The sequence below is a fragment of the Motacilla alba genome, chromosome 6 (assembly GCF_015832195.1).
Source record: "Motacilla alba alba isolate MOTALB_02 chromosome 6, Motacilla_alba_V1.0_pri, whole genome shotgun sequence".
In the NCBI taxonomy this organism is placed as follows: Eukaryota; Metazoa; Chordata; class Aves; order Passeriformes; family Motacillidae; genus Motacilla; species Motacilla alba.
In genome coordinates this window covers 30,417,980-30,442,739 of record NC_052021.1, presented here as the reverse complement: position 1 = coordinate 30,442,739, position 24,760 = coordinate 30,417,980, and the positions used below count along the sequence as shown (strand labels likewise).

Sequence of the window (24,760 nt, the reverse complement as noted above, 5' to 3'; positions counted from 1 at the left end):
CTCCAGAGAAAAACCGCTCGGCCTCAGCACGGCCGCCTCCACGGTGAAGGGTAAGAACCCCCGTGGACCAGATGTCAGAAATTGCCTACACTTATCAATTGGAAACATACCCTAAGAGCAGCTATCTCCTAAATCCATGCTCTAACACTTCATTCATGCAGCAAAGCCCGTTCATGTTTAGCCCTAAGCTGGATTGTGCTTGGGATTGCCTCTGAAACTTATTGCTACGAACGGGCAAATTCTTTCTCCTCCTGCTGAGCTTGGGTATCAGCAGGTGGGAGCACACAGGCCTGTGAGAGCATTTGCAGGCAGCTGGAATATTTTCCAGCGCCCCTGTGTGCAAGGACAGAGGCTGCCATCTACCAACAGTCACGGGGTGATGCATCGTGTTGCCTAAGCCAAACTTTTTGCTTTGTTTTAGATACAAATGTTTACGCCTCTGTTGTTTTTTCCCATTTCCCAGCTTCTTTTTCAGTTATCTATTTCCTCAAGGTAGAGGACAAATGATTGTTACAGCATTTGAGCATGTAGAATAACATAACCTTCTAGAAATTGAGCAGATTTTATTTTTAAACCAGCAGACATATGTATCCCATACTCTGCACAGAATTTGCCACTCAGTGATCCACAGCAGCAGTTCTGATTTGGGATTTGCTTATCCCTTTCATCAAGTTTAAAGAGAAACAGCTACTTTTAAAATTTTGTTGTGTGAACAATGATCTTTCAAAGAGCTTTTCAAAATCTAACAATTACAAAACAATAATGGAAACAACACACAAGCATTATCTGTATTTTTTATCAACCAATCTTGTAGTTTTTCACCAGAAAGAAGTAGTTAACTATTCCCAGATAGGAAAAGAGAGGCACAAAGTGGGAGCAGGCAGATAAGTATCCTAACCAAAAAGAACATTCACATCTCCCATTATCTATTCAAGTGCCTTATGGACTACTCTGCACCTTTTATACCAACTTCTCCTTCAAGCCTGCTGAAATCCCTGGAGAGTCTTTCACCAACTTCACATGTCAATTTGAATCACACTTAAAGACGGCAAAGGAGACAACCAACAAGATTTGGAAAAAGATGTGCATATGGTATATCACTCGGTAGATTGACTTCGAGCTTTGGATGTCAATAAGAACCAGGTTTAGCAGCTGCTTGAGCCTGTGCCAGAGCCAAAGCTGAGGAAAAAGGAACAAGTTTTATCAGGTGCACTTTGGCAGTGACAAGGTCCATCTTCATATTGCAGGGATGCTCATTTTGCAAAAGCAAAATGGAAAATACTCCCCATTAAATGGCAGTAGTTCAAGCTTTTGCACAGAAGTCTGAGAAGCTGAATTACGCCGCCTCCATAACAAAGCATGAGCAATATTTCCCCACCTGCAAGCCAAGAGTTTAAACAAAGAGTTTTAAACAAATATAACTTTCCGGGGATGGGGGGAAGGGCATTGGTTTAGAATACATCAACTTAGAAGTTTTGTGAATAATCATCTGTGGATGAGACAGCCATCCTCAGGAAATCCGAGCAACAGCCCTTTTCTGGCTGCCACAATGCAGCTCCCACACCTGAGGGAAAGGAACCCGGCCACCCCTGGGCTCACAATTTGCTGCCCAGCCCCAGGGCACTCATCTGGGCATGCACATCTCTGTGTCTGAGGGCATGTGCCAGGTTTCAGACACGAACGCAGTCATGCCATCCTGCACTGCTCTGAAAAGCATCAGCCCAGGTAATGGCTGATGGGTTTGCTGCTTTCCACCTACAGCCACCTCTTCACAGGTGTCCCAGGCTCAGCCTCACTGCTCACTGCTCTGCTTGCAGCCCTCAGCAGCAGCATAAAGACCTCCCACACCTCTACCCTGGTGACAATCTCCACAATCGCTCCTTCCCTCTCCTAATCCAAGGCTGTAGGCTAGGGCACGGTTCACCCACACTCTACCTGACATACTTTCTAATGTACAAATTGGTTACTCACTTCCACTTTCATGTTCTGAGTAGATAACCTTATTCTGGCTGCTCTGCTAGGAATTACTTTCTTTTTGAGAAGATTTTCAGGGCCTCATTTCCAGCTGTCATTGGCTACATCTAGATTAATAAATTCAAGGTGCCAATGACTGAAATTTGCCATGATGTTAAATGCCCAGAAAGGTCTCAGCACTTTTGGACAACACCAACTAATATCACCCCAAACAATTCCTAGACGTAGTAGGGAGTTAATACCAGCTAGTTATCAACCCAAACAGGCAGGTTGAAGGCAATCCTCCCTCTTTTGAAGGCTCAGAGGTTCACTGTTACAGAGGTGACTGGACCATGCAGATGGATGGTTAAGGAATAAGTTCAGAAGTGTAGATTTAGCATTCATTGAGTTCATCCCAGGGGTAGCTGACATTTCTCTGGCTGCCTTTGGCTTTGTCCCCCGATGCTGATGGCTGAGCTTGTCCTGCTAGCAGAGCCTGACCTTCCTCCAGTCCACAAGGTCTGCCCTTTCTAAAATGTTTTGGATATTTATAAATACATGAAACTAGAAGTTACTAAAACCCAGAAGGGAAGCTGGGTTCAGCTTGGTTTAAGTGTTTAGATGAAGGAACACAAAGAAAAGCTAGGAGCTGTGAAGATGGTGAAGGGCCTTGAGGGGATGCTGCATGAGGAGCAGCTGAGGGCACCTGGTCTGTTCAGCCTGGAGAGGCTGAGGGGACAACACATTGCAGTCTACAGCTTCTTTGTGAGAGGAAGAGGAGGGGCAGACACTGATCTCTGCTCTGTGGTGATCAGTGACAGGACCCGAGGGAACAGCCTGAAGTTGAGTCAGGAGAGGTTTAGGTTGTACATTAAAAAAACCACCAGGTTTTAGAAAAAACAGAGGGTGATTGGGCACTGGAACAAGCTCCCAAGGGAAGTGGGCACAGCACCAAGCCTGACAGAGTTCAAGAAGTGTTTAGACAACACTCTCAGGCACATGGTGTGACTCTGGGGGTGTCCTGGGCAGGACCAGGAGATGGACATTGATGACCCTTGTGTATTCCTTCCAACTGAGAATATTCTGTGATTCTGTAATATGAGTGAGTCCAACAAAGTCAGAGCCAGTTGTAAGCGTGCACGTGGAAGGTTTCTGAGCACAAAGGAAGTGTGTATGTGGAAGGTTTCTGAGCACAAAAGAAGCGTGTATGTGGAAGGTTTCTGTCTGTATCAGCACAGCAAACACCCCCAGCCCTGCCAGGCCGGTGCCGATGGGCTCAGCCGGGCACAGTGCAGGGACATGGCACTGGTGAGGCTGCACCTCGAGTGCTGTGCCCAGTTCTGGAAGGACACTGAGCTGCTGGAGCAGGTCTAGAGAAGGGAACGGAGTTGGGGAAGGGTCTGGAGCACAAGTCCTGTGAGGAGCAGGTGAGGGAGCCGGGGTTGTTTAGCCTGGAAGAGGCTCAGGGCGAACCTTACCACTCTCCACAACTCCCTGACAGGGGTCGGGCTCTGCTCCCGAGTAATAAATGGCAAGACAAGAGGACACGGCCTCAAGCTGTGCGTGGGGAGGTTTAGGTTGGACATTAGATAGAATTGCTTCACAGAAAGGGTGATTAGACACTGGAATGGGCTGCCCAGGGAGGTGTTGGAGTCACGGTCCCTGAAGGTCTTCAAGGACAGACTGAACGCGGCCCTCCGTGCCACGGTCTGGCTGACCCGGTGGCGTTCGACCATAGGTTTGACTCCATGATGCACCAAGCCCTTCCCAACCCGCTCGGTTCCGTGCTTCCGTGCCGGCGCGTCCCTCAGCGCCCCTCGGGGGTTCCCGCCCCCGGCGGCCGCTCCGCCCCGCTCCGCCCGCCGCTCGACATGGCCGCCGCGCTGGGGAGGCTGCTCCGCGCCGCGGTGAGTGCGGGCCCGCCCGCGGCGCTGCCCGCCCGCCCGGCCCCGCAGCCGCCCTGACCCTGCCTGTCCCCGCAGGTGCCCGTGGCTGCCGCCGCCGGGAGGAGAGGGACGGCACGGCCCCCGGCCTGCGCCCGCCGCCCCTTCAGCCTCGGTAAGTGCGGGAGGGCGGCCGGGGAACGCGCCCCCGGAGCGCCCCCGGGCCCGGCCCGCAGCTCTGCGTTCTCCCCTCCGCAGGCTCCTCGCGGCTCGCCGCGGCGGTGACACAGCACGCCCCGTCCTTCAAGGGAACGGCCGTCGTTAACGGAGAGTTCAAGGAGCTGAGCCTAGATGATTTCAAGGGGAAATACCTGGTTCTCTTCTTCTACCCCCTGGACTTGTGAGTGTGGTTTTCTCCACTTCCCGATGGGCCTTCTGTCCTGCTGAAGGTCATCACAAGCACACAAGCCCTGCAGGTCGTTCTGCTTTTGCCTGATTTGGGCCAGTCTTGCAGGGCAGATGTGCCTGTTTTTAGAGCGTGAGTGATAAGATTGGGGGCACACGGTCACTGTGTGTTAAAGCAGTGGATAGGGTGGCCGGGGAGCATCTTCTAGCTGCAGGGCCTGCGTCAGGAGCTGGCTGTGGTTCCTGTTACACTCAGATCCCAGGGGTGAGGGCATTGCCTTGCAGTTTGGGACTGCCTTGGAGACTCTGTCCTTGAAGAAACAAGGCCAGCAGAACTGCAACTGTATGGCTCCAAGGCAAAATATGACAGGATGAGGATCAGTCTGTTCAGAAGACTTGAATCACCAGGAGTGTCTTGGTGCATGTGGGCACATGGAGAAGGGTTTAACCTGCAGATCTTTCTGCTATAGTTTCCCAAAAACTCTCTGTCCAGAGAGTCCCTAGCAGAGACAGTTTCTCCATCTTTGTGGGGAATCTGTCTAGAACTCAGAGATGGTAACTGGTATGCCAGCTGTGTAGCTGTGACTGTTGATTTTGAGCAGGAAACATGGTAAAAATTATCAGTCTAAAGAAAATCCTGTGCTTCATTAGTGCCTAGAAACAGACATGAGAGTCTTCTCTAGAGAAGATGGCAGAATTATTACAGCCTGATCTGTCTTCCCACCAGCACCTTTGTCTGCCCCACGGAAATTGTGGCCTTCAGCAACAAAGCAAAAGAATTTCGTGACGTGAACTGTGAAGTGGTGGCAGTTTCAGTGGACTCTCATTTTACTCATTTGGCCTGGATAAACACACCACGAAAGGTAGGAATTTAGTATCTTTTTGGGGCTCTGTTGGTTTGGTTTCTTTTCACAAGAACTCCAGAGAAGAGGAGTTGAATAAATAATTGTGCCAAGGCTGATTTTTAATAGATTTCCTAAAGTCGTATGCAATCAACTTCTACCTTTGATGACATAATTCTGATATCTGTCTTTTGTTTTCTTTTTCGCAATTATCTGGCTTGAGTTTTTAACATGTTTTGCTGTAATGATAGCCTTGTTGATAACATTGTATCCTTCTACATTTATCTCAAAAGACAAATGCTCAGTTTACATGCCACTGTCCCAAAGTGCCTGTGATAGCTGATAATGCTCAAAAACTATCACAGAAAAGGAGCAGCAGCTGTTCAGTCCTTACTGTTAACAATTACCCAACAGTGGTGGCTTCAGGTTGGAAGCAGAGGAACCACCAGTTTATTGGAGCACTTGTATCATTAATTCTCACTTGCTGAAAGGGCTCCACTCTTGCAGCACAAATGGAGGTTTTTGGCTTTTTTTTTAGGGAAAGAAGGTCATAAAGACAGCCTTTTACTGGAGAGGAGCCTCTTTCAGATACATATAAAAATACCTGCTTTTGATGACATAAAGCATCTCCCTGGTTTAGGTAGTTGTAGAGAACCACAGGTGTCCCAGGAAGGTGCAGAAGTGCCTGTGTATCAGTCCCAGCCTGTGTGGACAGCAGTGTGCAGTAGTGCTGCAGGCTGGATGCCTTCTGGCACCAGTGGAACATGCAGGGGAGGGAGGAGGGTTTGCTGCATTTAATACTCCTTGCCTGAGCCTGTCAATTTCTTCTCTGCTTGCTTTGTTCAAAGCTCAGCAGTGTGACTGTGGCCTGACTGCCCAGCTTTATCCCAAAGGTGTTCAGAATGTGTCAGTTGTGCACATAGTGCCTTACAGATGCACATTCTGTGTTGGAAGGGACCCACAAGGATCATCAGGCCCAGCTCAAAACACCCTGCACGGAGTGGAAAGAATTCCATGGTAGCAAGGCAGGAAACTGACACTCAGAGAAGCTGAAGCCTTGGTTTGTCTGACATCTGTGCTCAAAGCTCTGTGTAGGGAACTCTGTTGCAGACAAGTGTTTGCAGGATCAGGGTCTGTGGCTGAGATTACACAGTGATTCACTGATGATGCCAAGAATAGCAAAGCTAACAAACTCCAGCCTTGTTTCAAGGTTAGAGAGAGCTTATCTCTCTTGCAGTCTCAGTCTGTGTCAAAACTGAAAGAAATCTTGTTTTACCCTTCAAATAATATTTAAATTGATTTGTGGGAGGCAAAACAAAAAAAAATACATGCACTGAAACAGCAGCAGAACTCTCACATACTTAGTGTGTTGGTAGGAGCATTGTGTTTGGAATCATAGAATTGTTAAGGTTGGAAAAGACCTCAAGGATCATGAAGTCTCATGATGATGAACTCACTGCCACCATCATCGTGTTCACCACTAACCATGTCCTCGAGTGCCACATTCACGTGTTTTTTTCCCCATGTCCTGGGAAGCCTGTTCCAATGTCTGACAGTCCTTTCTGTGAAGACATTTTTGACAATATTCGATATAAACCTCTCCTGGTGCAATTTGACATCATTTCCTTTTGTCCTGCCCCTTGTTACCTGGGAGAAGAGGCTTACCCCCACCTGGCTACACTCACTTTTAAGTAGTTGTAGAGGTCACTCCTGACTCTCCTTTTCTCCAGGCTAAATATCCTCCGCTGTTCCTCATCAGATGAGTGCTCCAAAGTTTGTTTGTTCACAGGTTTGTTTCCCTTCCCTCCCCACCATGTTAATCCTATTTAATTCTGAATACCTAAATATGCAGTAGAAACTTTTCTATTCAAAGCTCCTGAATAGGATACAAAGGAAAATTTTCTGGAAATGTATGGCTTTTGCCATTGGTAGCCTCTTACCACTGAAATCAGCAATTCTAAAATGCTCAGTGCAGAAGAAATTTTCACTTTCTAAAGAAACAAACTGTTCTTGACTACTTTGAAACAAACAAACAAAGCAAACCCAAGCAACACCACACACACTTGGTTCCTTTCATGGAGCAGATGCCTTGGCTGTGTTTTGTTGTTGCTGTGCCCTCAAGAACGTGGACTCCAGCAGCTCAGGAAGGATGATCCTATGGAGCTTTTTGTAACCAAGTGAAATCTTTCTCTGTTCTCTAGAGCGGCGGTTTGGGCAAAATGAATATTCCAGTTCTGTCAGACCTCACAAAGGAGATCTCCCGTTCTTACGGGGTGCTGCTGGAAGGACCTGGCATAGCACTGAGGTGAGGCTGGGCTGCTGTGCTGTGACACAACCCGGTGTAACCAACATAAGGCACACTGTCCCCTCCGCAGGGAAATGGCATCACGTGAAGACTCTGAGATGTCTTCTGCTGCAGGATGGCTGGATCCCACCCTAGGAAAAGCACCTCACTTTGGCCATGAAGCTGAGAATGGCTCCAGGCCTCTCTGGAAATGTGTGAGGGAAAAGCTCTTCTGCTCTGAGAGAGGCCGAGAGCTCCATGTCCCTAAGGAAAAGGAGCAGCATAGAAGGGCAATGTCTGATAATTTTTTTCCATAGTAGTCCCTGAGAAACAGTGGATTGGGTAGGAGTCTTCTGGAGACCTTCAGTTCCTGATCTCTTTGGATGAGGAACTTTTGACATTTGTTTACTGAGAGATTAAGTTAATTAGTATGGTAAGATTGGGACTTTGGTTTTCACAAAACTTGTATGCAACGAGGTTTAATTTAGTAGCATAATGCACAAGCAGCTCTTCACTCAGCACCTACAGATTTGACCAAAAAGACTTGGGCAGGATGCCAGCTTTCAGTTTTGAAGTACAGGTGGAACAATGAGTTCTCCCTTTGCTCTCTCTGCCTGGATTGGATAGTCTCCATACATACTGTGGTGGTGTTCCCCAGGATGAGGGAAGAGATGAGAATCTTGACTCCATGTTTCAGAAGGCTGATTTGTATATATGGCTTTGATTTATATATTCTATTAAAAATGCTATACTAGAATGATACTAAAGAATAGAGAGAAAAGATACATCAGAAGGCTGGAAAGGAATAGAATGGAATGAATAACAAAATCTTGTGCCTGCTCAGAGCCAGACCAACGATTGGTCATCAAGTAGAAACAACTCACATGGACCAATCAAAGATGCACCTGTTGGTAAACCATCTCCAGACCACATTCCACAGCCATCAGATAGTTACTGTTTACATTTCTTTCCTGAGGCCTCTCAGCTTCTCAGGAGAAAATCCTGTCAAAAGGATTTTCATGAAATGTCATGGTGGCACATACTTTGCAGTTTCACAGTACCACAGCAGCGGATCACTTTGCTAACCAACGAGATACCAAATGCTGCAGTTCCCCTCCTAACTGATGCATGCCACTAGGAGTAACTACCTTGCTGAAATTGTGCACCCAGTTCCTTGTGTTTGGCCTTGGAAATTGATTTGCCTTGCCTGAAGTGCTGCTCCTTTGCAGAGGTCTGTTCATCATTGACCCAAACGGGGTCATCAAGCACCTGAGTGTCAACGACCTGCCCGTGGGGCGCAGCGTGGACGAGACGCTGCGCCTGGTCAAGGCCTTCCAGTTCGTGGAGACACACGGCGAGGTGTGCCCGGCCAACTGGACTCCAGACTCCCCAACGGTGAGCGCCTGCTCAGGGCTAAACATAATCCTGCTCAAGACAGCCACTCGTGCTTGTCTGGAGGGCTGGGATCCACTCGGGTGTGAGGGGCTGCGCTGGGGCTGTGCCTGTTGTCTAAGCACAAAGCTGTAATCAGTTGGGCCAGTTTAGTCTGTTTGTCTGATAATAATTGGGGATTTCTGTGAAGAAACTTAGTGGTGTCCTTTTAGGAGATGCAAATTGTGTTCAAAACTCCAATTTTGACTTGGACTCTCCATTAACTGAGTTCAGGTTTAATGCATTGTAATTTAACAGGAAAAATGCAGTTTATATGTTAACTGAATTCAGGTTTTTTACTTACTTAATGCATTGTAATTTAACAGAAAAAATGTAGTTTATATGTTAACTGAATTCAGGTTTTTTACTTGCTTAATGCAGCTTATATGTAACTTTCAACAGGAAAACAGGAAAAATGCGTGGAATTCAGGTATACTTAAATTGTAATTTTGCAAGTACAAGTTTTTTACACATGATTTAGGCTTTTCAACCAACTTTCAACCAATCAATAAACAGATCACTGTTTTATAAAGTATGCATGGATTTTCTTGGATAAAGTATCAAATCTGTAATTTTTTTATCATACCTATTCCAAGTAATAACTTAACTTTCTTTTCTTGACAGATCAAACCAAGCCCAGAAGGTTCCAAAGAATATTTTGAAAAAGTGCATAAATAAACACTGAAATATGTGGACAAAACTCTTCATTGAAGACATTAGGAAAAGAGCTGTGATTGTAAAAATAATAAAAATAAAAGCTGTCATTTTCTCATGTTTAAGAAGAAATTAAATGCTGAAATATTTACTGACTCCCTTGTCTTGCTTTAAAAAGGGTAAAACTAAGGCTTTTCCTCTTCTGCAACTTCAGTTTCACGGATTTCTGTGACCAATAATCATCTTCCTGAATGTGATGAGTACACAGTGGCTTTTCCCTTTATCTAGTTTTGCACCAGAAAATGTCCTGCATTTTGTTTTCTTGCACAACATAAAAGTCTGAAAAAAAAAAGAAAAAATACAAGGATAGAATTTTGATAGATGGTTTGTTTTTAATGAGTTTTGCAGAGGAAGAGATGAATGTAACAAGTAAAAACAATTTTAAAATAATTGGTTTTGTGTGTAAATGCACTAAAACATGGAATGAATGTAAATATGTGCCATTAAAAAAAAAAAAAGTGCAGCTACTCAGGAGCACTAACAAGCATGAACTTTAATTTTGTTGGGGAGATGGTAAAAACTTGAACCCCCACAGTGCACTTACTGGAGTTTATGATACGCTTTCTTTCACTTGAATTTGCTTGACTCTTGCACTGCTTGAAACTGATGTAGCATCTCTCTAGCTGTAATAAAATAATCTTAACGTGGCCTAGCAGCAGGTGTGGTGCTTTGCTTTTCTTTCTCTTTTCCCCAAGCCCTGTTTCTCTGTCTGGGAGGAACTGGATGTGTTCATTGCAGCTCTGTCCTGCCCCTTTGCTCTCAGCAGCTCACAGCTGCCTGGGGAGCAGCCCAAGGATACAATGTCCTGGGGGGCTGCACAGATCAGTATAGCACTCTGTGTGTCTCTGTTTCTCATCTCCTGTCCCTCTGAGCAAAGAAGCACAAGGTGGCTGAGCCCTGAATTAGCTTTATAATGGGGTCAATGCTGTAACAAAGGATGAAAAAATGCGACCGAAGCGGTGCCGGTGCGGATGCTCCGGGTTCCACTAGCTGCAAATCTTTTCCGTCCGGTGTTTGGTTGTTTTGTGAAATGTATCCGTGGGTTTTTCCCGGTATTTGCCGCACCAAAGCGGCCGGGTTGTGCCTGCGGGGCCGCGACACCCCGACCTTCACCGGGCCTGGCCTTGTCCTCCCGCCGCCATCCCGCGGAGGGCGCGGGGGATTCTCCGCAGCCCGGCTCCTCGGCTCTGCCTTCCCGGGGCACGCCGCTGGCAGGGAAAAGGCTGGGCCTTGCCTTGCCTTCCCGGGGCACGCCGCTGGCAGGGAAAAGGCCGGGCCTTGCCTTGCCTTCCCGGGGCACGCCGCTGGCAGGGAAAAGGCCGGGCCTTGCCTTGCCTTCCCGGGGCAAGCCGCTGGCAGGGAAAAGGCCGGGCCTTGCCTTGCCTTCCCGGGGCACGCCGCTGGCAGGGAGCAGCCCGCGGGGCCTCTCCCCGGCGCAGGGCGCTGCCGGCAGCGGGGCCCCGGCGCGGCGGCTCCGCGGGCGGGCGGAGCGTGCGGCACCGGACCGGGCCCGGGGCGCTTCCGGCGCCGCGGCTCCATGGACGCCAACCTGCGCTTCTGGAGGGCGGAGGGGCAGGTGGGCGCTGCGGGCCGGGAGGGGGGCACGGCTCCTGCTTAGGGCAGGTCCGAAATAACGCCTCCAACGTGTCTCCCTCAGTCTTTCTTCCAGAGGTTTCTCCTCTGGGCGGACGCCTTGGACCCGCTGCTGCTCCTCAAGTCCTCCGTGAGTAGCGCGGGGAAGGTCGGGATGAGCCAGCGGCCTGAGGGGCTGGGGCTGTGCCGGGCTCACGAATGGGGTCACCGCAGGGGAAGGAGGAGAAGGAAATTCCTGAGGAATGTGCCGGTGGATGCCACGTTCCCCTGCCTAAAGGGGCTGCAAAGAGCCGGGCAGGGGCTTTGGACAAGGGCACGGAGTGCTGGGACAAGGGAATGGCTTTAAACTGACAGAGCAGGTTTAGATGGTATAGCTGAAAGAAATTCCTCCCTGTGAGGGTGGCAGGCCCTGGCACAGAGTGCCCAGAGCAGCCGTGGCTGCCCCTGGATCCCTGGCAGTGCCCAAGGCCAGGACGGGGCTTGGAGCAGCCTGGGACAGTGGAAGGTGTCCCTGCCACGGCAGGGGTGGCACTGGGTGGCTTTGAGCATCCCAACGGGAAGCATTGCACAGTCCTACGATAAACAGAAAGCCACATGTATGCACTTCTGATTACATAAACCAAGAGACGTTTCCAGGCACGGCCATCTCAGCAGCCGTGCTCAGACCGTGGCTGCTGTGCCAGCAGTTGAATTATCCCACTAGTTTAAAAGTTTCTGTGATTGTGAATTCATTGTGTCTAGGAGTGTTCTTGCTTTCACTGCAAGGAACAGATACATCATCAGCTTTTAGGTTTGTTTTATACTGATATATTGCACTTAAAATATTGAAACAGAGGGGTTTTTTTTTTTTATTTTTTTTTTCTCTCAAATACAGAATGAAATAAAAAGAACCAGGTTATCAATACTAATCAATGAGAAGACCCTAAGTGAGCCCATACAGAATAATCAGGTATTTTGGACTGCAGTTAAAGTCTTAACATAAGTGTTTATCCCTATTCAATTGTTGTTTTATGGTTTAAAGTGCCTGCTAGTTTTAGCTTTTTAAAATTAAGCTTCTGTTCTGCCCTAGTGTGTGCTTTGGTGCTGTTACACAGCTCATGGGATGTGAATGCTTTATATTCAACAGGGAGTATATGGAGAGAAATTTCAGGGGAAGAATATAATTAAAGGGATATATAAATGGATACACTTTGTATAAAAGGAAAGTGATTAGAAAAAGAATAAATTTAGAAAGAAGATTTTACCCAGCCTCTTCTGAAATTTAATTATTAACCTGATTTTCCAATTGTTGTAGACCAAAAAAGCCTTCTTGCTAAGCCTGGTAAGTTTACAAAATATTTAGATTATTTTTTTTTCCTTATTCAAGTATGGCAAATATGTTCTAATTTGCTTTTTTTTTCCTTTTTAAGTCCAGCGTACATCCTGATACAGACAAGATAATTCCTGTTTTATTTAGACCTCCAGGTGGGTTCCCTTAAGTGAAATTTTATGTGTGTGGCTGAAGCATCAGGAAGAAATAGCTCATGGTGAACAGCTGCTATGATACCACAGTGACACTCTTCTCCACCCAGAAAAGCAAGCAGACTCTTCTCTTAGTTGCATTGTTATATGTGTTGAAGATTGATTTATTTATTCCTCTGGTCCTGCTGAGGAATTTCTCCCTGGGATAATCCGCTCATCTAGATGGAAACGCTCTGATCAGTCTCTGCTTCTTGTTGCTGCAGAATGAGTTCCCAAATCCCTCCACCTTTAACTGTCTGCTGTAATTTAAGTTTTTCCCTGGATGGCTGTGGCTGCTGGATGAATTTACACTCTGGTGACAGATCAGGTGTGCTTGGGCTTTGTTTAGGCAGCGCAGGTTGTTAATCAGAGAGAACCACACTGAGGCTGTGTACTCCTTCTCTCCTGTGACCACTCACAACTGTGGCAGCTTTTGTTTCACCTCTCTTTTTGAACAGAGAGCTGAACTTGTCTTCAGTTATTTCATTTCCAAGCAGCCCTGGGGAGGGGAGTTCATGAGGGCTCCTTTTGGCTGTGAAATCTGAGCAGGGGTTGTGGCTTCTTGAGCCAGGAGTGAGAGATAAAGCTTAGGGCTGACGTTAATGGTGATGTTGGGGTTTGTGGGCAGTGTTTTACTTGGAGATGGAAATAGACAGGGCAAGTCAAAGGGATTTTCTGCTCAAGACCATCCATCTGCACTCACAGATGTTATTTTTACTGAAATAAAGTTTTCTTTCTTTTTAGCTTTCATGCCCATAACTCTTCCCTTGGTGAGTAATTGTGACAGATGCCAGTGTGCATCCAGCAAGGCTTCCATTTTCCATAGCCAGGGGTTGGAGGGAGGGAATGGAAGTTTTGGGGCTTTATTGTAGCTTCAGCACAAGCTGTTTGAAAGACATCTGTTTTATGGGAAGTAACCTGGAAATTGAGCTCTTAAAGAATCTCCCTGGAAGTCCAAAGCTGTTAGTTACCCTTCTCCAGCAGCATTCCAAGAGATTGTCCATGTGTGAAGCACAGCTTTCTGATGCAAGGTGAGATCACTCAGCAATGAGAGCAGGGCCTGGGTTTGGTCTGTTCACCCTCAGAAATCTTCAACTGCACTGGGAAGGGATTGGAGCCTTGTGTTCCGTGTCTCACACCCAGAATATGATTTTTTTTCTTATGCTGATGTGCATTTGCAAGTAGGAAATGGTGTTGTCAGTAAATTACCAAAGATATAAAAATAAACTCTTGTTACTGTGCTCAAAAATGGCACCATTTTGTTTCATAAAATTTGTAGCTGTAATCATGTGCTTATTTATTAATTTAGATTATTTGGGTTTGGGCTTGGCCCATGAGTGTACATCCTGAGATATATCATTCCATACAGACATTACAGCATGAACTTACATGGCACTGCTAGAAAGTACAATGAAAGTCTTGATGGCTGTTAAATTCATCAATTACAGTAATCAAATTAATAGAAATACTTATTTTTGATATTTACAGCTTAATGTGCTCTCATAGATGTGGTTAGAGTCAGTGCTGGCATTAATAATGAAGATGGATGATCCACTAATATTACACAAATTACTGATCCTTCTCTGAGGCTTTGGAGATTCTCAGCCTTCCTCTTATTCAATATTTTGTATTCTTATCTTGATTGACTCTGTTTTTTGAGTGTTCCACACCTTAAGCTTGAAACCTCAAGAAAGGTTGTGGTTTATTAAAGCTGAAGTTCTTATTCACTGTCTGAATTTCAGAAGAATCTAGGAATTAACTCCTAAAACCTTTGATCTTAGGTCAGTTAGATCTAAGTTAGTGTTCATATCCCCAGCAAAACCAATCAGATCCTCTCTCAATCATTTCTTTAATTAGACTTTTGTTACCTTAGTTATTTTATTTGCATCTATTTAAGCTTTAAAGGCACAAATGCATTTTTCTTCTGGGTAAGAAAGCATCTTCCTGCAGTATTCTTGCACACGATGTTTTACCGCTATGTGTCTGTGTTTTATCCATGTCTGTGCTTTCTGTTGGACAGAACAATGAGCATGTCACCTCTGTAACAAGAGAATGTGGTGGCCTGGAACCAGGGCTGATGGCCTTGGGCACTGGCTGGAGCCTTTGGCATTGCTGCCAGTGGAACCTCAGCAGTTCTCCTGGTGCTGCTCCTGCACCAAAAACCTCCACACTCTTCACACCTCATTTTTTTGTGCATTTTCCTCTTAGGTCATCATTTCATCTGTTCAGCGCCAGGCAAGGCATTCTTTTTTTTGGCAGGTAATTGCCTCTTTCTTTCTACTTTTACAGATCTTCTAGTCTCAGTCCTGAGTTCAATTTTTCTTACAATCTCTTGTTTCTGCAGTTTGTGTTTCACACGTACACCACAGCATTCACTCTGGTAAATGGAAATGGCACCCCAAAGGCTGAAGTGAGTGTTGATTTTTATTTTTGTAATCATCTTCATTGTGCAGATGCCATTTTGAACTTGATTTGCAAGTGTTTAACAATGTATTTATGCAGTGTGTTTTTTCTGTCCTTAGAAATACTCACTTCAGCAAAAGCAGCTCTTCCTTGGCTTGGGAGCCATTTCCTATTCAGCCTGTGTTGGTGTAAGTATTTGCTCAATGACTGCTTTCCTAACAAGCTCTCCTGAGAAGGAGTAGGCACTGAGTGCCAGATATCCTTCAGGATATCCACAGTGCCAGATATCCTTCAGGACTGTGCTCTGGTGCTCTGCTCTGATGTCTTGCCACAGAACTGTTCAGAATAAGAATACTTTCTGATCATCTGTCAGCCATTATTTTGCTTGGCTTCCCCGCTGCTTCCTCTTGTGTCAATTTCTTGGTTGTTTTGCAAGCTTAGCAAACAGGTGGTGAGTGGAACTGGCCAGTGTTTACAAACACAGGGTGAGCCACTGTTGTAGCTGATTTTTGAATTGGTGCTGTGGAAGAGATCTAACTCCAAACAAGTGGTGAGGTCTGCAAGCAGCAGTACTGGACAGTGTTTGCTCAAATCCCAGGAACAGCACAGCCATGAAAATACTGCCCTGGATACAGGGAAATTAGTCTTCCAGAAGGCAGTTGACCCCGTGCTCTCTGCTGGGATAGGAGTTTGTGGTTTCTGGAGTTTGCTACACCAGAATGAGCTCAGGTATCATCATGGCACTCATCACACGTGTAGATGTCTCTGTAATGCCTCTCCTCACCCCCCACACAAAGCAGTGATTTTCATAGGCTTCTGGCAGAAAAATGGGATTGTTCTTACTTCTGTTAGAGGGAGTTTCACCTGTGCCCTCTGCAGGGCGAAACAGCTGGCCAGGATTGCTCAGGCCTTACAGAAATCTGGGGAGACAGCCCTGCCTGTGGGTCATCATGGGAGGGCTTCCCTTTGTCCTTCAAGGGAGTCTCTGAGAGCCAGCTGGTGTGCTGGCCCTTTATTCCTAAATGAAACTTCCTGCAAGTGTATAATGGGAATATAGAATTGGGCTGAAACTGCAGAGAAGCAGGAAAAATACAGAAGTAAACCAGATTTCCTGTTTAGGGGAGAGAGGAATGTGTGACACAATGCAGTTGGACGAATGTCCAAGGAATATTAGTCAGAGGTAATTATTTTCTTTTTTCTGTCTTTGTATTCACATTGCTGCTGTCCTCTACATAATAATGTTGAATGTTTCTTTTATCACAATGTTTTGCATTCTTATCTAAAAGAGTGACTATAAGGACCTTCATTAATTAGAGAAAGCATATATTTTGTTGGAATGTTAAACCAAGGCATTTGTTTATTTTCATAGATGGTAACTAAGTCACAGATTGATTTTCCTAACCTGTTACACTGAAATGGTGCACATTTTTTCAGTGGCCTGTTTCCTCTCCATGCCTTAGGCTCTCCCTCTTGCCTTCATGAATCGTTACGCGTTGAAGAGCTCATTAATGCAACTTGTTGTCAGAAAACTGCTGCCTGCTCCTCTGCTTGGTGAGTAGGAACAAACTGTGCATTGTGCAGCTGGCCTGAGGGACATTTGCCTGTCTGACTGTAGAGTTTTCTTGCTTTTGCACAGGTCTCTGTTTCTTCTCTGGCTGCCTTTGCTGGCCCCCTCCTTTCTGTGGGAGACAGCTCTCACTGGGCAGTGTCCCAGCCTCAGTGGATTCTTGCTGGTTTTAGCTTCAGAGCTGCAGAGCACTCTTGTGAGCTTTGTACACATACCTGAAAGCACCTGGACACGTCAGGAGGGCAGTAGCAGTGGCACTGACGTGACCTGGTGTGGCACATCTGTGACACCAGAGTGCGACATCGCTCTGGGAGTGCAGAAAGGGAGACTTGTTCCAGCAGGGGATTACTAATCCTACAAGGAAGGAGCTGTTCATTACTGCAACAGCTCTACTGCCATGATTGAGTTGTACCAGGACAAGTTCAACTATTTAATGTCATTAATTGTGTTTCTATTGCCATTATAGAAATTTTTGTCCTTTCTCAGGGAAAAAAAGGTAAAATTAAAATGCATCATCTCTGTTGCAGGTTATGTGAGATGCCCACTCAGATCTTTCTGAAGTACATTAGAGGTTTCTGACTTGTTTCCTTGAAGCAGGTGTTAAATGTGCTTCCATTTTCTTAAATGAAGAGAAAAGCCTGAGGGTAACTGATTAATGTTAGTCCAGCCATTTGCAAAGTGTCCTCTGGTACTCTAATGTCTTTATTGGATAGCCCTTCCAAGAACTAATAAAAAGAGCAATCTCTTCTTTCAAGCAAGGTCACATTGACAGTCTATGCCCTTCCTTTCACTGCAGGATGCAACCTTTTCTGAAACCCTGTTCCCTTCAGGACTTTGTCTTCTGTGCTGGATTTTATGCTGAGCAGGACAAAACCTAACCACAACAGAAATCCCTCCACTTTCTCTTAAGACAAAACACTCATGGTTTGAGCTGAATGGAAATCATTTTAAAGCTCTGAATCCACAATGACAAAACACATTTTAGGCCTGAAGCCTTGCAGTCTCTCTCAAGCTTCTGAAACAAAGATTCAGATCCCGAGTAGATTTTCATGGGGGTTTGTTTTTTTAAGCTGTCATGTTATTCAGATTTGAACTGTTGAACTGGAATTGTAAAATGCACATCATTTTGGATGTTGCTATTGAGGCAGTCCTTTGGGATCTATTAAAGCAAAATCCCCTTTAACCCTGCAGGTTTGACGAGTGCATTTAATGTGGCGATGGTGAGAAGCCCAGAATTTGATAATGGGATAGAAGTGATGGACAGGAATGGCAATGTTATAGGAGTGTCTAAGAAGGCTGGTGAAAAGGTAGGTGAGGGGGTGGAGAACTTTTTTGACTTGCCTTTCATTCCCTGCTAAGAGCAGAATGCGATGCTGAGGGTAGCTAGGGTTGGATATATTGATTAAGGAGTCCCACACCAGGTGCTGAATCTTTGGGCAGGCCTGGATTAGGTCTTTGGAACCAGGTTCCACAACTTCAGGGTCATCAAGGGTTGGCTGCCCCCCAGACCAGTATACTGAAGATCAGAGACACTGGCACAGGCATTTCTGTTTTCTCTGTCACCTCCAGAAGGAGATAAGACTCTTGGATCTTCTGAAGGGACACCTCAGAGAAAAGCCCTGTATTGTGGAAAGAACTGCGTGAGCATAAGAATTTGGTGACAGCTGGAGAGAGAACTTCAGATTTAACACAGGCTAGTTAGGATGCCCAGAAGGTATAACCAATGGTATGTAGTTCAGCACAACTTTAAAAAGCAAGTTTTAGCAAAATTATTATCATGGCAGGAAATCTCATCAGTAGTTTCACCTTCCTTTTGAAGAATTTCTCAGTCATAAGCAGAGTATTTTCCTCTTAGTTTGCATTTAAGAAAGAATTCCTCTAATAGGTGTTATCCCTCATTAACCTGTTGCTTTAAACTCCAGAGTGTAAGACAAAAAAGCACTCAGGGAAGCAGGCAGTGTTTGAAGCTGCCCAGAGCACTCTTTTGACAACACTTGTTTTGCTCTCTCCCTGAAGGCTGTTATGGAAACAGCATTGTCCAGAGCCGTCTTGTTTGGGACAACGTTCTTCCTGCCAGAAGTGCTGATGTACTGTGTGCAGAGGTGAGAGGCACTGCAGGGGCTGGGGGTGCCTGGGCAGCGGTACTCTGCTTTTCAGTCTGGCATTTGCCAGGTTTTTCCTGGGTTTGCAGTATTGCTTGCCTTGGTGGAAGTGAGGATGTGGGAAGTTGCTGTTCAGCTGCTGTGATTCTTTGAGATCATTAAGTGAATCTGGTTATGTCTGAACCCATGCTCCAAGGTTTGTAGAATGAGGTTTTCCTCTCTGCTCCCATGCAGGAAACACGTTTGTGCTCTCCTGACAGGCTGTTTTCCAGCACCTACCCACCTCCAGTTCCCTAATTTAAGATTTGAGTTTCAATGTCTGTATCAGGGTTGTTCACAGCACTTAGCTTAGGTTTGTATTTTTGAAGAGGTAATGTGGCACTTGAATTTGCAATTAAAGCTGGATCCCAACTTCCAAATAGTTTTCCGCCTGTTGTAAAACATCATCTTGCTTTTCAACATTTTAAATCCCTGTATCCTAAGAAGAATACATTGTATGCTTCATGGGAGGGTTCTTAGCCTGCCCTGAGCTTTTGGTCATGATCTTTTGTCATGTAAATAGTACAGGTTGAGATTATCTCTTTCAGGTAATTTGGTATTGCCTAAATTGATTCCCTATCAGCTTAAGGGACTCCTGTTACCAGAAGACAAATGCAGATGTAAAATAAAATTTTATATATATATGTCAAGTAATAAATTTTTGCACAAGGTAAAATAGAGCTGCCCACAGGAACTAAATGTGTAGGAAAGAGGTTAAGCAAGAAAAATCTTAATGAAGGAACTGAGACACTTTAAAACACTAATGTACTTTCTCTCCTTTTGTCACTTTGATCTTGCTGCTTGTTTTCTGAATCTTGACAGTCTGAGCTTGAAAAATGCTGCAGGCAAGCACAAAACAAAGGGAAAGCACAGGAAGTTAAGAGTAAGAGCATAGGAAATGAAGTGAGGAAACATCTTTAGGAACCATAAGCCTAGATTATTTCTAATTTCAGTAGAATAGTAGCTAATGCTCTTGGTGTCACTGTCAGGTTATTTGTCAATATACTGACCTACTTTTTTTAATGTCTTGGACAGAGCAAGATTTGTTAAAAATCCTCGTGCTTTGGGTCCTGTGCGGATGTTTGTGATTATGTCAGTCCTAGCAGGGATGCTGCCAGTCTCCTTTAGTATGTTCCCACAGTGTGGGGAGGTAAGTCCTTTCACAGGAATTGATTTAAAATTATTGTGACATTAAATCAGCCTTTCAGGACTATGGCCAGCAGTCTGAAGGCCACATATAAAAAATTCAACAGGATAAATGTGGTGCATCTAAATTGGGGCAGCAGAAAGGCTGCTTGTGAAGGCCCATGTACGAGGCAGAGGCTCACAGGACTTTTGAGGTCTGAGTTGCACTGTGTGTTACTTATATTTACACTTTTCAATGTAGATTTATCAGACTTTCACAGCAGTCTGAAGCGAGCAAGGTCAGGAGAACTAACTCTTGGAATTTTCAGTGGTTTCTTTTATTTTTCTACACTTTCTAGCATTTTTGTTTTTTGTTTTTGTTTTTTTTTTTAAGATTTCTTAATCTCTTATGACAAAAAAGCAAACTGAACATAAATGAGGGGACTTTTGAGGAATTATGTACTGAGATTGATGCCCTTTGGGCTTCCCAATGGCTCAGCCCACAGCAGAAGTTCTCCTATGTCACCCAAATATATTTTCAGCTGAATTTGGTGATCTTAAAGGTCTCTTCACACCTAAATGATTCTGTGATTCTATAGTGAATAGATACAATGTCACTATTTAAAAAAAAAAAAGTATTTTTTCCAATATGTGTGCACATGTAGAAAATGTTGGAGGAGGAAAAAAAATCCCCAAAACAAGAACAAAAAAAGAAATCCCTCAAATCCTAAATAAAGAAAGGGCCTCAAGTCCCTGCAGTACTTGAATTTGTGCAAAGTGCAAAGGAGTAACAAGGACTTTACATCCACTTACCAGGCCCTGGTGGTGCTGATTCCCTTTTCTCCTACGTTGCAGATAAAGCGAGCAGACCTTGAACCAGAAATTCTGTCATCTACAGAAGAAACAGAGTTCTTCTACAACAGGGGAATTTAGAGCCTGGCCTTTAAAGAGAAATGTGTGCCCTGATCCAAGTGAATCCTGAATGCACCACTGGCATTTGTGACTGAATTGTGGTTCTGTGGTGGCAAAGGTGCCAGATCCGGTGAACGATGGTGAGCCTGAAAGAGGCAGAACTGGCAACGTGGCTTTGCCAGCCCCAGCCTGGAGGCACATAAACACACCTCACCTGCTGCTGAGAAGTGCTAGAAAAGCACTGTAACACAGCCTTTGTCACAACCTGTGTTCTGTGCTTCTCAGATGATTGATTTCTTAATTAAATGACTGTTGAGTACATAAGTTTGTTCTGCTGCTGCAACTTTTGGTGTGCTTCTTTCCAGGAACCCAGCTGGTGAAGGCTTTGACATCAGCACTCCTGTGGGTAAAGTCCAGCTGGTTCTTCTCAGAACACTTTGATGTTTTCAGTGATCTAACAATGCTCCTTTTGAGGATGAAATGTGAGTGAGGCAGCCCTTGAAGTGATATTAGACAAGGCAACCCTGATGGCAGTAGAATACTGGTTTAATTTAGTTGTTTAAAAAGTGTTCAGGAAATGGGTGACAAACTTGACTACCAGTTAAGTCCTGTTTTTCTAAACATCCTTGAAGGAGTTGTGAAGCTTGATGGCTCTTGAGCTTTAAAACTTGTTTTTTACACTGAAGCCATGAGGAGATCCCATATCTTTCTGACCTTGTGGTGGACAGTGAGGAACTCCACTTTTTCAGGTTGGCTGTGTTTATCCAGAGAAAGAAAGCTCTTTTGATATGTGCCATCATTTTTGTATGTGGATCAGTGAGGTGATACATTTTGGTGATCCTATGAAATTATCCTCAACTGTCTGTGAAGAGCTGCAGAAGGAGGTTACAGGAGAGTCTGTGATGGTGACATCTTCAGTGATTTTTGAGCCACCTCTGCTACCTTCCCTGCCTATAGTTATGTGCTGTGCTGCTAAGGCTGTGTGACAAAGATGGAAATGCACTAAATAATATAAAATTATTTATGTGAAGGTGATTATCACAAGTGCAGCCTTCAAAGTGTGCCACAATTTAACTTAGGGCACAATACATAGGTCACTGCTCTGCTGTTGCTGGAGGATTGGATTTCTTTTCACAGTGTGAGGAAAACAATGGTTGCCCAATCCAATCCAATCCATCCTACAGGAAGAGAGCAGCATAGAGCAAAGCAAGGAAAAATAGCAGGCCTGGGCTTTTGCAAAAAGGGACTCCTGCTGTGCTTTTGGCACTGAACAAAAGCAGGAAGTTGGGGGTTGAGTTTAATTTCTTTTTGAGTCTTCCTCTAACAACTTACTGGGGGGGAAGGTCAAACAAGGGAAGAGGAGAGAGGAGCAGCAGCACATCCTAAGCACCTGGAACTGGAGGGGAGCATGCTGTAAAGCTCTTCCAGGAAGACCATATGGATACTGTCTGTAATTGGCAGAGTTTGCACTACTCCACTGGAGAACTGTAGTGAATTTTTAAAGGTAAAGGATTGTTTACACCTACTAAACTTAGTAAGCTCACTCAGCCTCTGGGGGTGATGTTCTTCAGTACATGGTAAAATCTCACGAGGGTCAAGATGATCATTGTGTTGTGTCGTGTCAGACCAAAGGGTCTGCTGAGCCAAACATCATCTGCTCATGGCAGGAGGTCAGAACTAGATGATCTTTAGGGTCACTTCCAACCCAAACCATTCCATGGTTCTACCACAGGGTCAGATGGAACAGGCTTAAGCCTCAGCCTGCGTCTCTGGGTGAAGTGTTTGTCTCCTTCCAAAGCTGTAATAGCAGAGGCACAGATAATATCCTGCAGTTAAATTATCTAAACCATATTTCTCTATTCCTGTTTCAGTCACATACCTAAGGCAAATACAGGAGGGGTTTGATTCCACTCTCAGTAAACAGTAACTGGCACTACAGTGAAGACCTGCACCTCTCCCCACTCCCTTTTTAAACATAATTGAAGAATGACTAAAGTAAATGCTAATTACATGAACCACAGTGCGAACAAGCAAAAAACCCCAAACCCTAAGAGCAGAGCAAAGCCAACAAACAGAATAGAATACATTGGTGAACTTTGGATCGTCATGGTAACTAGACAAGCTATAAATTCACTGGCAACACACTTGGATGTTTGAAGCAAATTGATGTCATTACAACTCCATGAGTAAGGCTTCTGGAATAGGTCTGGTAATAGTGTCTGTTATTACAGCTGCCCCTTCTCAAACTCCACCAGCTCCTTCCTGAACACTTGAGCTGAAATTTGCCATATTAAACCCAGCTCCCTCAGGGTTATTAAATACCCCTTTCCCCCACTCTCATAAATGTTCCCATTGCCCTAACCAGAATTTTCCAGAAGAGGAGGGCAGGTGCCTGCCATTTAAATTGTCAGCCTGGCTGATTCAGCTGCTTCCCAATCAGGGCAGGGAAATTACATTGCTAAAAAGGCCCTGGCATCCTCAGCCTTGAACCAGTCCCTGAGATGAGAACTGCCAGGAGCAGACACCTGGTAGTCCAGAGGTACAAGTCAGGGAACAAGACTGGGACAAGCAGGAAAGCAGCATGTTTGAGGGACCTGGGAAGAGGAAACCTTCCCCTTTGTAATGTGGAATAAATTAACAACATACCAGCCCAAGGCAGGTCTGAATCCTGCCTTAGCTGGCCCTGGTGTTAAGTGACAGTGCATTAGTGGTGGAACCAGTTTAAGTTGTGGTGAATGACAACAGATGGAAGCTTTCAGCTTCAAGGAAAACAGAAGCCTTAGTACAGCACAAGATGCTGTGCCTCACCCACTCGGCTTGACATCTTGAAATGTAGGAAAATCCAGTGAGGCTTCCAGGCCCCTTTAATGTAGCTTAAAAAAAACCCAGCCACTCCCATGTTAAGAAATACTGAGATCAAAGCCTTTCTCAGCTGGAGCTGTGTCCCTGCTTTACCCCCAGGCCTGTAACACAGCCATGCTGCTTTTCCCTTTTCCCCGCATGCTGGGGGTGGAGGAAGGAGGGAAGGATGAAGGGAGGGAGGGAGGGAGGGAGTCCTGCACTGCAGCTCCTTCCCCGTCAGACAGCAAACACCACGTGCTGCACAGTGTCACTCAGGAAGGAGCTGATGCCCAGGCTTTGGAGTCTCCTCCTATCCCACATCACTCAGCAGCTCCAAGGAATGACTTCACCTGACCAGAGATGCTCTGACTCAGGCTCCAGCCAGCTGCCTAGGGAACTCCCTACACTGAGCTTTATGGCTTGTTTTTTGTCAAGAAATGGAGCTGCTTCAACTGACATCTCACACCACACAATAAACAAACCTTCAGTAGCCATTTCAGGACCAGAGGCTAAAGGCAGAAGCAGCCAGGATGTTTAAGATGGATTCTGTAACATGTCCCACGTCAAGTTTTTCCAGGTTGAACAGCATTACACGGCTCTCCATTGAACATTCCCCCTTCACACATTTGCCTGCAGGGAAACAGGGCAGGGCAGCTCCTACCAGGAACTCAAACCCCAGGGATGAAAGCAGTGAAGCAAGTAACCCAATTTACTCAGCAAAATCTCAACTGCAGGGACTGTTTATCCTGCTCCCCCTTCCAAGCCTCTGCCCTGCTTCCTCTTTGCTTTCCAATTTCTGCAAATGTAGTGGAGATGTTATGATGCAGGAACCATTCACCCTTTTGTACTTCTCCAAGAACAGAAAGGTAGTAAGATGAAAAGGTATGAATAAAAATTCCATTTGAAATGGCCTTTGCCTCTAGGAGGAAGAAAGGATGGCATCTGACAGTAAAAGAGCAACTGCACCCACAGTCTGCTTGTGTGCGTCCTGGGGAAAGGGAAGCAAAAAATAAGCAGAAATATTTTCCTGTCCTGACCTTGCAAATTTTTCTATTTTATTTTAAACATTTTTGAAAGAAACAGTGTCAAAAGTCAGTAAGAAAATGCAAGAACATTAAGACAATCCTTTGAACTCACTGAAGCTGAGGGAGGCCAATAAATCTTGT

At 45.3% G+C, this 24,760-nt stretch overlaps 2 protein-coding genes across 2 annotated transcripts; both read left to right on the top strand.

Moving 5' to 3' along the window:
* The first annotated feature begins 3,778 nt into the window (after positions 1-3,778).
* PRDX3 (peroxiredoxin 3) lies at positions 3,779-10,164 on the top strand. Its single transcript, XM_038140814.1, has 7 exons — positions 3,779-3,860; positions 3,936-4,011; positions 4,095-4,236; positions 4,969-5,104; positions 7,285-7,388; positions 8,597-8,762; positions 9,423-10,164. The coding sequence occupies exons 1-7, from the start codon at positions 3,825-3,827 to the stop codon at positions 9,474-9,476; spliced, it is 714 nt and encodes a 237-aa protein (XP_037996742.1). The 5' UTR covers positions 3,779-3,824; the 3' UTR covers positions 9,477-10,164.
* A 657-nt stretch (positions 10,165-10,821) lies between these two features.
* Positions 10,822-21,077, top strand: SFXN4 (sideroflexin 4). The gene is made up of 14 exons (XM_038140813.1): positions 10,822-11,088; positions 11,170-11,235; positions 11,980-12,054; positions 12,400-12,426; positions 12,515-12,569; positions 13,350-13,375; positions 14,814-14,864; positions 14,950-15,015; positions 15,128-15,196; positions 16,469-16,559; positions 17,767-17,882; positions 18,592-18,677; positions 19,752-19,866; positions 20,697-21,077. Exons 1-14 carry the CDS (start codon positions 11,050-11,052, stop codon positions 20,772-20,774), a joined length of 960 nt encoding a protein of 319 aa, XP_037996741.1. The 5' UTR covers positions 10,822-11,049; the 3' UTR covers positions 20,775-21,077.
* Positions 21,078-24,760: the final 3,683 nt, after the last annotated feature.